This window comes from Acomys russatus, chromosome 25 (assembly GCF_903995435.1).
Source record: "Acomys russatus chromosome 25, mAcoRus1.1, whole genome shotgun sequence".
Lineage (NCBI taxonomy): Eukaryota > Metazoa > Chordata > Mammalia > Rodentia > Muridae > Acomys > Acomys russatus.
Genome location: NC_067161.1, coordinates 25,575,456 through 25,589,435, shown reverse-complemented (window position 1 = coordinate 25,589,435; position 13,980 = coordinate 25,575,456). Strand labels below are relative to the sequence as shown.

The 13,980-nt window shown below is 45.9% G+C and overlaps 1 protein-coding gene across 1 annotated transcript; it reads left to right on the top strand.

The window, feature by feature from the left end:
• Positions 1 to 4,030: 4,030 nt before the first annotated feature.
• Positions 4,031 to 9,076, top strand: Fabp6 (fatty acid binding protein 6). The gene is made up of 4 exons (XM_051168132.1): positions 4,031 to 4,097; positions 6,322 to 6,497; positions 7,656 to 7,745; positions 8,968 to 9,076. The coding sequence occupies exons 1-4, from the start codon at positions 4,031 to 4,033 to the stop codon at positions 9,019 to 9,021; spliced, it is 387 nt and encodes a 128-aa protein (XP_051024089.1). The 3' UTR covers positions 9,022 to 9,076.
• The last annotated feature ends 4,904 nt before the right edge of the window (positions 9,077 to 13,980 follow it).

The window sequence follows — 13,980 nt, the reverse complement described above, 5'->3', positions numbered from 1 at the left end:
TTGCTTTAAGAGACAGAAAGAACATGATTTTGGGTGAGCAGGGGTATAGGGGATGATATGGGAGGAGTTGGGAGAGAGAAAAGAATACAACCAAAATATATTGTATGCAATTCTCAAAGAATAAATAAAAATATGTTTTTTAAAAGTGAGTCTGGCCAGGCATGGTGGCACTTGCCTTTAATCCCAGCACTCGGGAGGCAGAGGCAGGTGGATCACTGTGAGTTCGAGGCCAGCCTGGTCCACAAAGCAAGTCTAGGACAGCCAAGGCTACACAGGGAAACCCTGTCTCAAAAAAAAAAAAAAAAAAAAAAAAAAAAAAAGTGAGTCTGTGGGGAACATAGGAGACTCAAATCATGATACTAGGCTGTATAATAAGTCCCAGGCTATCCTGGGCCTAGGACTAAGCCTCTGGATGATTGGATCTGGGTGGCCTCAGCTGATGGGAATGTGTTTGGAGGGTTGGTAGGAAGATGCAGTTTACTCCAGATCCACTGTTTTGACAGTGGGGTCAACTCAGTGCTGAAAGAGAGGGCAGCTGAGCTCCTCAAAGCCCTCCTGAGCTTCTTGGGCTGGGGATGCAGTTCTGCTGGTAGAATGCCTGTTACCCTGTGTGCAGGAATCCCTGGGTTCGATCCCCAGTGGCAGCCAGTATTGGGGCTCATGCTTATAACTCCAGTACCAGGGAGGTGGAGGCAGAAGCAGACACTCTAGATTATCTTCAGCTACATAATGAGGTTGCGGCTAGCTAGACTACTTGAGTTCTCCTCCCCCACCCCAACTTCCTTCCTGAAAGAAAAAAAGAGAATCTAGGGGGAGGAAGTGGTATGTCCAAGGGCTGGACTGGGAAGGAAGTAAGCTAGAGGTTAGGGGCTGAAGTGGGAGATGGCGGGGAGGGGATAAGCTGCCAGGCCAGACACTCCATCTGCTCTGTCACTCTTCTTCCCTCATACATAACCCAGGCCTCAGAAAACTGAGTGAGTTAATTGACAAATGCAGCTCATGTGTCCATGTGAGGGCCTGGATAGGTAGGGTGAAAGAAAGTCGAGGGTCCCCCTCTGAGCAGGCACCCAGGCACCCAAGCACCCAAGCACCCAGGTCCTATGTCATATTCTTTTCAGGATGGTGGTGCCTGTTTGAGGCATATCTAAAGTCCAGGTTTGTAAGTTGGGGTGCCCAAAAGGAGTAGCCTTGGGATCACTCTTATCTCCATGGGGGTATATTTGCACCACTGGTTCAATGGCCCCATAAAACCTGCAGTTGGAGTTCATTTACCCTTCCTTGGAGGCTGAATGTTCAAACAGATGAACCCCAGAATAAGAGGATAGATATGGGTGTGGTTGGATGGAGGGTGTCAGCTCGATGCACCAAGGGAAGAGGTGCAGCTGAGTCAGGCACCCAGGTGCCAGTGTGTTGTCCTGCCCACATCTCACCACTCCCTTCCTGTCCTTGATGGCGGAGCAGCAGCTTGGGAGAAGCTAGTTCTTCCAATGTGGGAGAAGTTGGTGGGCAGGGAACTAAGAGGGAGTTAGAGAGGCCACAGGCCCACTGTTTCGAAGTTCTGTTTGCTACTTCACACACTTGTTTTGAAGAGTCAATGAGATCAGCCACAAATGCCCAACACCTGTAAACTATTACTGTCATTATTATTTCATCACTATTATTATTCTGTAGGGATATTCTCACATGGCTATGGGAGGGAATGTTAACCCCTCTTGCCTTTCTGAATGGCAGTGATAGATACACACATTTTATTATTTTTTTTAAGTTATTACCTCCTTGTACTTATTTTGAGTGTGTGAGTGTGCGTGCACAGATGCCACAGCACATGTGCTAGAGTCAGCTCTCTCTTTATATCATGTGGGTCCTGAGGATTGAACTCAGGCCATCAAGGCTGGTGGCAAGTGTCTTGCCCCTATGAGCCATCTTTCTGACCCTATTTTATTATTTCTTAAACTAGCCAATTATTATTTTTAAAGACATTGTTTCACTTTATAGCACCAGCTGTCCTGGAATTGTGGATAATCCTCCTGCCTCAGTCTCCCAAATTCTAAGATTACAGGCATATACCACAATGCCATTCTAGATATTAATATTTAAATATAAGACTCCTTCTGTGTGGTGTAGTGACATACACCTTTAATTCCAGACCTGGGAGTCAGAGATAGGCAGATTTCATGAATTCAAGACCAGCCTGGTCTACACAGTAAGACTTTCAGATCCATTTGTCCCAGGAATTATACTTAGTAATCCATCCCTTTATTTTTTTTTTAAATTTGTTGTACAGAGCAGTAGGGGCTTTGTACTACACATCAAGCTTTCATATGTATCCCAGTTTGGTTGGTTCTTTCCACTTTCTTCTTCACCCTCTCCTCATCCCTTTCGACCTCTTTCCCGCTGTACCCTTTACTCCCAGTATTTGCCCCTTCTGTCTTGTTCTGTTGTCTTCTCTACCCTCCCCCTTGGGAACTCCCCCCACCCCCAGTCACATGGGCCCCTTTCTTGCCAAGGAATCAATCCTTAGCAGCTATTCCAGCTAATCATCTGACGTATACATACCCAGAGGTATGATCAATAATTATGATAGAAAAGGCTTGGAAACAACTCAAAGATCCAGATAGAGAGTAAGCTAAACATAGAATAGGATGTGATGATTGATTGATTGATTGATTGATTGATTGACTGTGGTGCTGGGACTAGAACCTAAGACCATGCCCATGCTAGGCAAGCTCTTTACCACTGAGCCATTTAGAATGATATAAGCACCAAATGTGTTGGCTTGGCCTAAAGTCCCACCTTTAGGGAGGCTAAGGCAGGAGGATCAGGAAATTAAGGTCATCCTAGACTTCTTAGAGAATCTGAGGCCTGTCTGGGCTACCTGAAACTGTCTCAAAAGAAAAGAAAGAAAAAAGAAAAGAAAAAAGAAAAAGAAAAGGCTCCTGGTTGGGCTAAGAGATTCTAGGATTAGAGACTGAATGAAGAATGGTAAACTGTGTGGCAAAGCTGACTTTTCATTGGTTTAGGAAGTAAGATGGCTTAGTGGAGAAAGGTACTTGCTGCCCAGGCTTGACCTAAATTTATGAAACTTACTTTCTGAGCCTCCTCTCCCCCACACACCATGGAACATGTGTGAGCATACGTGAGAGAGAGAAGGGGGGACAGAGAGACAGAGAGACAGAGGCAGACATAGACAGACAGAAAGAAAGAGAACCCACTTAGCCCCCAGGTCTGGGAGTGAGCAACTGTGGGGAATTCTGTTTTGAATGGAAATGATGCGAGTTCATAGAGAGGAAACCCCAGGAAAGGAGAGGTTTTGTTTGTTTCCCTTTGTTTGTTTTCCTGAGACAGGGCCTTGCTCTGTAGCCCATCCTGTTCTTGGCCTTATGGCAATCCTCCTGCCTCAGCCTCTCAAAGTACTGAAGCCATAGGTGTGAGCCACAGTGAGTGCCCAGCCGAAACTTTGTAATTAACAATAACGGTGATGAAGATGCTCCTGAGGGCCTCTGTAGATACTCTGCATTGCTACTTTGGTGTGGTCCAGGAGCTTCCTCCCCGCAGGAAAGCTGAAGCCCCCTGTGTAAAGTGGCACATATCATCACATGTAGCTAACACACTGCACATGGGTGTTTTGGGTCAGGCATGTCCTGGGAGAACCCTAGGAAAGGCCCATGCCTCATTCTTCTGCATGGTCAGATACAGTTCAATGCACTGTGCTGGGTGAATGAGAAAAGGGCGGGGCAGGGGTGAATGGAGGGCTGGAGGAGCACAGAGGTGAACCTGGCCCTGGCCTTGCTGGGACTGGTGGTGGGATTGTGCATGGATTTCTTGGGGTGAATAACCTTGGGGCTCCTGCCCGCATCATAAAACATCGAGCCCCTCCCGGTTAGGGGCAGGACTGAGAAGTGGGGTGACTTTGGGGCTGAGTCTTGGCAGTTGGGAGTGTTTATAAGCTGGGACTCCAGAGTCCTCAGCACCGACCTTCTTCCTCGGCTCGCTGTTTGCTGCTCACTGCTTCCAGCTCTCTCCTGGCATTATGGCTTTCAGTGGCAAATTTGAATTTGAGAGTGAGAAGAATTATGACGAGTTCATGAAGCGCCTAGGTGAGTGAGCTTCTTTGTGTCCTTTCCCTGGGGCTGCACCAGCTCTGGGATAGAAACCCAGTTTCTAGGGGGAGAATAGGACAGACTCCATCCATCCATCCATCCATTCATCCATCCACTCACACTTTTGACGAGTAAGCACTCTGTTCTGTCTTAAAGATAATCAAAGCTGTAAGACACCCTTTGATTTTTAAAAGACTTAATCGAATTTTAGTATCCCTACTTCACGTATGGGAAGTGTGAGGCTCAAACAGGTTGCATCAACATTCCAAGGCCAAATAGTAGTAATTGGGGAAGTGGAGATTTGATGTTTATTTATTCAAATGCTTACTGTTGTTGTTGTTGTTGTTAGAAGCAGGGTCTCATGTAGCCTAAGCTGGCCTCAAAAATCACTATGTAGCTGAGGATGCCTTTGAAATTCTGATCCCTTTGCCTCTCTTTCTGAGTGCTGGGATGACAGGTGTGTGCACACCTTGTTTTATGTAGTGCTGAAGACCAACCCTGGGGCTTCATGCACACATGGCTAGCCCTACTCGAATTTATTGAACATCTGCTACATACAAAGGCTGTCCCAATAGTTGGTCATGAGCCTAGCCTTTAATTGGTTGAGCCATCTCTCCAGCCCACTGACCCAATAGTCTTGATGATTTACCTAAGTCAGTGACAGAAGTCATTAACACCCAGGACCCTGTCATGAGTGATGTCACTTTATCCTGCCAGGGAGAGATGACCAAGGAGTTAATATCAAAACCAGATAATCCACATACTCAAATCAATAAACTTTCTTCTTTTATTGTGCTATTTCAGGTAGAGAGACCAGTTGTTGTTGTTGTTGTTGTCATTATTGTACTGCTTGCCCTTTGACAATGGTCTGTGTGAGTTGACCTTTGACACTGGTCAGTTGCAAAGTGTTAAAGAGAAAGTAGATTTGACAGTCCTAGTAATTCTTAGTGCACTAGCCTTGTGAAGGATCAGATGGTGCTCAGTTGGCCTAGCGTAAGTGAGGCTCTGGTTCCATCCCCAGCACTGTATAACCCAGGCATTGTAGTGATTGCCTATAATCCCAGCACTCAGGAGACAGAGGAAGGAAGGTCAGAAGTTCAAGGTCATCCTCAGCTCAAGACTGTCAGAAAAAAAAAAAAAAAAAAAGGAAGGACAGCTGTGGGCCCTCTTCTTGCGGCCACATCTGTTGTGTAAGAGTGGCCCTGAGAGCACAACCCTGTCTCCCTGTTCCCTCAAGTCCTGTGGACAGGATTCTTTTTCTTCTGAGTGTATGTGTTTTATAAAATTTGTTTATTTTCATTTTATGTGTGTTAGAGGTTTGCTTGTATGTATGTAACTGCCTGGTGTCCTCAGAAGCCAGAAGAGGGCCCCTGATATATTGCAACTGGGGTTACAAATGGTTGTAAATTACCACGTGGGTGCTGGGAACTGAACCCTGGTGCTCTGCAAGAGCAGTGGGTGTTCTTAGCTCTCCAGCGCCCATCTTATTTTTCTCATTTATAGAATAGAAGAAGTGTTAGAAGACTTTCATCTTAAAGGTTGTATCTATTCCAAAACTTTCTGGGCTGCCAGATTTTTTCTATATTGATATAGCAATATCTGTAGGGAGAAATGCTGTTATTATTTTTAATGACTTACTTATTATGTATACAGTATTCTGCCTGCATGTATGACTGCACACCAGAAGAAGGCACTAGATCATATTGTAGATGATTGCGGGAATTGAACTCAGGACCTCTGGAAGAACATCCAGAGCTCTTAACCTCTGAGCCAACTCTCCAGCCCTGTTATTTATTTATTTATTTTTTAACTAAGATTGTTTTAGTTACACGAGTGTTTTGCTCCTATGTGTATCTGCGTACCAATGTTACAAATAGCTAGCTGTGAGGAGCTGGGTGCTGGGAATTGAACCCAGGTCTTCTGTAGGAATAAGTGCTTTTAACTGCTGAGCCATCTCCCTGGCCCCCTCGAGTTGCTATTATTGAAGAGCACCAAGTAGTTGTGAGGAGCTGTGAGAGCTAGAGCCCATTGAATTCAATCTTCACAACAGCTCTAAGAGTTGGACCTTACTGTCAGCGTTTTGTGAATGAAAACACAGTGAGATGGCTAGCTAAGTCTCAGACACTGTGTTCAGACCTGCAGGTGAGCTCACCTCTGGGGAGGAAATCACATTTCTATAAGTAGATCCTAAGGTTCTCCCTCTGGTTGTCACTGGGCCCAGGTCTTCCTGGAGATGTGATTGAAAAGGGGCGTAACTTCAAGATCATCACAGAGGTAAAGCAAGACGGACAGGACTTCACCTGGTCCCAGTCTTACGCTGGGGGCAACATTATGAGCAACAAGTTCACCATTGGCAAAGAAAGTGAAATGCAGACCATGGGGGGCAAGAAGTTCAAGGTAAGAGGCCCCTGGGTGCCCTGCCCTGTCTCCCCAGGCCACAGGCCAGCTGCTCTATTTCAGATATGATCCCTCTGCTCGCCAGGCTGAACCTTCAATGCAGAAAGCTTTGTTACTTGGTAGCTTAAAGTTTCTGCTGGATAATGGCTGCCAACAGCGAGAAACCCAATGCTGAGACAGATACAAATAGCTGCTGCATGCCATTAATCCCAGGATTTAGGATGCCGTGTGGCAGAGGTGGGTGGATCTCTGTGAGTTCTAGGCCAGCCCTAGGACAGCCAGGGCAACACAGAGAAACTGTGTCTTTGGTTTTTTTTGTTTTGGTTTTGGTTTTGGTTTTGGTTTTGGTTTTTCGAGGCAGTTTCCCTGTGTAGCCTTGGCTGTCCTGGACTTGCTTTGTACACCAGGCTGACCTTGAACTCACAGCGATCTGCCTGCCTCTGCTTCCTGAGTGCTGGGATTAAAGGTGTGCGCCACCACACCTGGCTGAGAAACAGTGTCTTAAGAAACCAAAAGCAAACAAACAGAAACAAAAACAGCTAATATTTGCTGAACATTTAACACAATTCACCTCAAACACTTACTGAATAATTACTCTATCATCTATCTATCTATCTATCTATCTATCTATCTATCTATCTATCGTGTGTGCACATGTGTATATACACTTACCTATGCAGATGTATATGGAAACCAAAGGTTGATATCAGGGTTCTACCTTCTTTTATCACTCTCCACCTTACTTTTTGAGGCAGGAGCTCTTACTGAACCTGGCACTTTCTGTTCGGCTAGACTAGCTAGCCAGTGGGCCTGTGGGATCTGCCTGTCGCTGTCCCCCAGTGAGGGTGGTGTGGTATGGGGTTAGGGTTATAGGCATACACTGCCATGACGACGGCCTTTTTCCCCCCTCTAATGTGAGTGCTGGGGGATCCGAACTCCAGTCACTTTCCCCACTGCGCAATCTCCCCAGCTGTCTCCTCCCTTCCTCTTGCTTTTGAGACCTTTGGGCATGGCAGGCAACTGAACCTGCCAACTGAGCCAGGCCTACATATGTTATTTCTAAAATGACCTAAATGGTGCCAAGAAAGAATCATTAGGCAGTGAATAGAGGCTTCACATTCAGTCCTTTGTCTCTCTCTCTCTCTCTCTCCCTCGCAGGCTACTGTGAAGATGGAAGGCGGGAAGGTGGTGGCAGACTTCCCCAACTATCACCAGACTTCGGAGATAGTGGGTGACAAGTTGGTGGAGGTGAGTGTGCAGAGAGGTTCCTATTATTTCTGGTTGTTTTTTTTCTTCTATTATTTCTGTTTTAAAGAGGTGCTTCATGAGGCTCAGAGACAGTATGTGGCTTGCCTATGGTCACACAGCTAGTATACTGTGGAGACAGAGAGTCTCACCTGATTTCTAGAGGAAATTTCTCAGCCTCTCAAAGATCAGCAGGGCTCTGCTACCTGCCATGTTTTTTCTTGTAGGATTAAAATATATCTGATCATGGCTGCAAATGCCCGTAGTCCCAACATTCTGGGAGTCAAAATAGGAGGCTCTTGAGCTCCAGGTCAGCCTGCACTAGAATGAGACACTGACAACCCCCATCCCCCCAACTATTTCTCTCTCAAACACACAGAGGGGGCGGGGCAGGCCAGAGGATATATTTTAACGGAAATTGCTTACTTACCTGTGTGAGGTCCTTGGTTCAACCCTTAGTACTGCCAAAATCAAATAAGAATTGGAAAATAGATGAAGTAGTTTGAAAAGAAAAAAGAAAAAGAACAAAGGTGAGCCAATGGATGAAGGTGCTTGCTCCCAAGCCTGAGGAACTGAGTTCAATTCCAGGGCCCCCATGATATAAGGAAAGAACTAACTCCTGCAAATTGTCTTCTGACCCCTACACGCATACTGTTTTCCACCCACACACGTGAAAATAATAAAAGTTCTTATCTTCTGCTCTGGGTGAAAACTGGCCCACTGGAAGATTTGATGAGAAAGTCAGTCAGTGGGTCCTGACTTCCAAAGCAAAGTTCCCAGGCCTGAGGTGTACAGAGAGAGCTGAAGACAGGAGACATGGAGTAGGTTTGTGTCCACAAGACTTAATCTTCACACACTGAATCCACCCTCAGTTTGCTCCTCTGTATAATGGGACCACCCAACCAACCACCTGGGGCTCTTGGGAATTATAGATGGAATAATGTGAAAAGGGTGCCTGGCATGCAATAGTCAAGAGGAGAAGTAATAGAATAGGGGCTAACATGCCTGCAGCCCATCTCTCTCGCCCCTGTTCAGCATTTACCACATATTCTCTGCAGTGACTCCTGTGACTGACAGGGAACCTAAGGGCTAGAAAGCAGTGCACCTGCCTTGCATCCAATGGTGCTTGGCCTTCCTTCAGCTGCACCTCATGATCACCTCAGGGTCACTGCCTTGGGGGGGAGGGGAGCACACTGACTCACTTTGTTCTGGTTGCTTCTTTCAGATCTCCACCATCGGGGATGTGACCTATGAGCGTGTAAGCAGGAGGCTGGCTTGAGCCACGAGGATGGGCTCTGAGGGGCTACAACCCACCAATAAAAGTGCTCCATGAATCACCACTGCTGGCTCCAGAACTTCTTTGTTTTGATTTACTAGAGTCTTAGGGCACAGGTGCTTACCAAGTGGTCCTTAAGAAAAAAGATACAATCTCATCTTCTGCTCACAAAGCTTCCTTGGCTTGGACACAGGTTCTGCACAGTTTGCTGGCAGCCTGCCCTGCCTCTTTCCTTGCTCTACTAAGACTCTGCCCATCTTTTCAAGAACATCGTGCAGAGTCTCATCCACCAAGCCAGCAGCCAGGATCCCATGAACTCCATCATTTTGCCAAGACTTATTGCTAATTAAGTGAACTAGGTAAGCATTAAATTAAAGGCACGACATCGCTATTTCCCCTCCAGACTGAATAATTACTCATAGCGAACTTGGGTAGTAAGTCACTGAATAACAGAGTCACCCACAATTAGGCTGAAAATTGTAAGAGGGAGAGGAAGGAAGGGAAGGGAGGAAGGAGGAGAGACAGAGGGCAGGAGACAGAAGAAAGGAAGGTAGGGAAGAATTCACGCCCATAAGTGATTCAAAGATAAACTCCAGGGTTAGAGACATGGCACGGTTGGTAAAGTGGCTATCCTGAAAGTGTGAGGACCTGAGTTCAAATCCCCCAAAACTCCCAAAAGCTAGGGATGGTGGCATCCGGATACTGGCCACTGGGTGGCCAGTAATCCTGGTGCTGGGAGGGTAGAGATAAGTGGATCCCTGAAACTCAGGGGTTAAGCTAACTTAGATGAGTCAGTGACCTTTGGTTCACAGAAAGACTCTACCTCAAAAAGAAATTAACCATACCAAAAGACGTACAATGTAATGAATGTATATAGTTAGAATTGGCACTCAACTTTGAATAATTTTGATGTGTGATGTCTTTATTTATTTCCAGTGGGTTTTTAAAAATAATAAAGAAAAAAAAAAAAAGAAAAGAAAAAGCAAAGATAGGGGGCTGGAGAGATGGCTCAGTGGTTAAGAACACTCCCTGCTTTTCCAAAGGACCTGGGTTCAATTCCCAGCAACCACATGGCAGCTCACAACTGTCTGTAACTCCAAGATCTGACACCCTCACACCAATGCACATTAAAAAAAAAAAAAAGGCAAAGATACCTGCTGTTGAACCCTGGTCTCCACATGTAAGGTTCAGTTGCATACAGCCATACTACCAAATACATACTCCACACACAAATACCACACACATACACACATGTATGGCAAAATAAGATAAATTCAAATAGTTGACAGAGAGGAAGTCTCTGTATCAGATTAGATCTGCACTGTGACTCTTCAAGACTCAGCGAATATGTAATCAAAGAACCTCAGCTCTTGGGCTGGAGAGATGGCTCAGCAGTTAAGAGCGCTGGCTGCTCTTCCAAATGGACCTGGGTTCAACTTCCAGCACAACATGGCAGCTCATAACTGTCTGTAATTCCAGTTTCAGGGTATCTAACACACACACACACACACACACACACACACACACACACACACACACACACGGAGGCAGAGCACCAATATGCATAAGATAAAAATAAATAATAATTATGTTTTAAAAAGAACCTCAGCTCTTGACTAAAATATATTTCACAGATATAGAAGTAGGTTTAGAGAGGGGTAGAGATCCACTCAAGGCTATATACAGCAGGAAAGAAGGTGAATCTGAGAGTATGTGTGGCTGAGCCTCATCCCCTGATGGAGACCACAGTTTTGCAGGTATATGGAGTGAGGGACCAAGGGCAAAGTGTCAACCTGCTGACCTACAAGCAGGAAAAGTGGTTAACAATTTTCATTCTGGAAGTCAAGTCCTTCTCCTTCACCGCCAGGGTTTGAGTCCCTCTTTTGTCATGTAGTAGCTGTGCCACCTTTCTCAAATCCATCCCTTTTCTGAACCTGTTTCTCCACCCGTAAGTGGGGCTAATAGTGAACTTACCCTAATAGAGTTGCCACCACCAGCACTTCCATTGTCACAGCCACCACTCTCAAGTCAGTGTTACCGAGGGTCAGGAGTGCCTCTACCACCAGCTTGTAAGTCATGTAGGGGCGTCACTGGACATTGCTGAGTCTCATCTTGACCCATCTAGTCCCTGTGTCAGGGGGTTAGCAAGGCCTCCCCTTGCTTAGCCAGTTAGGTTCAGGGCACACTAGGTTTGAATTGTGGCTCTTTCCTTTATGCTTCACTCCAGCAAATTTTTATGTGCCTTGATTTATTATTATTATTATTATTATTATTATTATTATTATTATTGAGACAGGGTCTCATTATGTAATCTTGGCTGGCCTTGAACTCACAGAGATCACCTGCCTCTGCCAGTACTGGGATTAAAGATGTGTGCACCACACCACCTCGCCCAGCAACATCTCCTTCTTTTTTTTTTTTTTTTTTTTTTTTTTGGTTTTTCGAGACAGAGTTTCTCTGTGTAGCCTTGGCTGTCCTGGACTTGCTTAGCAGACCAGGCTGGCCTTGAACTCACAGCAATCCGCCTGCCTCTGTATCCAGAGTGCTGGGATTAAAGGCGTGCGCCACCACACCCGGCTGCAACATCTTCTTTGTCGGGTTTCTAGGATGATTATGAGCACTATTAGCCAGGGCCTAGAGAAGAGTAAATGCTCCGCTGGTACCAGTTGCTATGACTCCTGCCTCCGTCCCCAGTTCCACTGAGAGGACATGGCTGAAGTGTCAGCTTGTTTCACTGTGGGCTGTGACCTTATGTGGTAGATGAAAAGACAACAGTTAAGAGGTTTCTGAAGGTACAATCCACAATGAATTAAAAATGAAATAGATAATGAATCTGAGGTTTGGGAAACTTCTCTGCAGCCTGGGTTCTGAACATCCGACATGAACACTTTATGCTGTGCATGCTGGTCATCGTCCTGGTTAGTATAGTAGTGAGTATCCCCACCTGTCACTGTGCACGCTGGCATGCCAGTACCACCACTAAATCTACCCGAAACATCTCAGCCCCAGTTCCAGACTAGTTTCTGGATTGCAGTGTTTGTCCCGTACTTACAGGGTCTCTTACTGTACACAAACGGAATGGTTCAGTTACGGCAAGCAAAAGCATGTAGTATTCCCCTACCTCCATTCTTCACCGTTGCCCCATGTTAGAATCTTACATTTTTTGTTTGCTTTTGTCTTTGGAGACAAGGTTTCTCTGTGTAACAGTCCTGGAACTCACTCTGCAGACCAGGCTGGCCTTGAATTCACAGCCTCTGCTTCCTGAATGCTGGGATTAAAGGTGTGCGCTACTACACCTGGCAGAATGTTTAATTTTTAAAACATTATATTTGCTTATTGGTTGATTGTGACAAGTTATGTAGACCAGGCTTGTCTCAAACTCACTATATTGCTATCAAAGATGCCAGTATATTCTTAAGATGAAATATTCAGCCAAAATTTTAACTCTTTATGTAAAAATTCTATCTCACCAATATGCAAATTTGACTTCTTTAATATCAGTAAATGTTTGATTTGTATGTTTATTATATGTCACTATATATTGGGGTCATATTAAAAATGTCTTGGGTGCAAAGGGCTTGTGAGCAGAAAGTGGGAAAGTGTCAAAAGTCCTGGCTTAGGACATCACTGATACACCAGGGAGACAATAAGCAAGTGCATCTTAGGTGGTTTGAAGCAAACACAGGAATAATGAGAGTCCAAGGCTACTGCAGAGTCCATTTTCAACGTCAGACAACCCAGAATACGGCCATTTACAGCCAGTTCATCCATTGCCATGGTGTGTGTGCGCGTGCATGCGCTCTCTGCATGTAGCATGTTCATCCATTGCCATGGTGTGTGTGCGCGTGCATGCGCTCTCTGCATGTAGCATGTTCATCCATTGCCATGGTGTGTGTGCGCGTGCATGCGCTCTCTGCATGTAGCATGTTCATCCATTGCCATGGTTGTGTGCGCGTGCATGCGCTCTCTGCATGTAGCATGTTCATCCATTGCCATGGTGTGTGTGCGTGTGCATGCGCTCTCTGCATGTAGCATGTTCATCCATTGCCATGGTGTGTGCGCGCGTGCATGCGCTCTCTGCATGTAGCATGTTCATCCATTGCCATGGTGTGTGCGCGCGTGCATGTGCTCTCTGCATGTAGCATGTTCATCCTTTGCCATGGTGTGTGCGCGCGTGCATGCGCTCTCTGCATGTAGCATGTTCATCCATTGCCATGGTGTGTGTGCGCGTGCATGTGCTCTCTGCATGTAGCATGTTCATCCTTTGCCATGGTGTGTGTGCATGTGCTCTCTGCATGTAGCATGTTCATCCATTGCCATGGTGTGTGTGCGCGTGCATGCGCTCTCTGCATGTAGCATGTTCATCCATTGCCATGGTGTGTGCGCGCGTGCATGTGCTCTCTGCATGTAGCATGTTCATCCTTTGCCATGGGGGATGTACTCTGCATGTAGTATGTTCAGCAGCACCCCCAAACTCTACCTACTAGGTACCAAGAGCGGATACCTCCAGTTACATCAACATATTGTATTTTCAGATATCACCAAATATTCCCTGGGTTCCCAGGGTGATCCTGGCAAGAATTTGATGGCAAAATGGGCAAGAAGCCATTGCATAGGGATGAAGTGAGAACAGTTGAGATGAGAGAGGTCAAAGAGCTTTGCAGTCAGAGTCCAGGCATATAGCACGCCATATGGCATCCCATATATCATGATAGTATGAATGTAGAAGGAAGCAGGGTCTCCTTGGAAAAAGAGTCTGGATGACTCAACCCTTTACACAGCTCGGCTCAGTGAAATACTGTATACGACCCAGGTGAGGTTTTTTGGTTTGTTTTTTGAGATCTCCACTCACCAGTCTCCCAAAGGCTAGGATTGCAGGTGTGTACCACCATCCCTAGCTGTACAACAGAGAAGCTGAGAACTCACGGGGTCCGGGTGTGGATTCTCCCCTGAGGAAGGGAG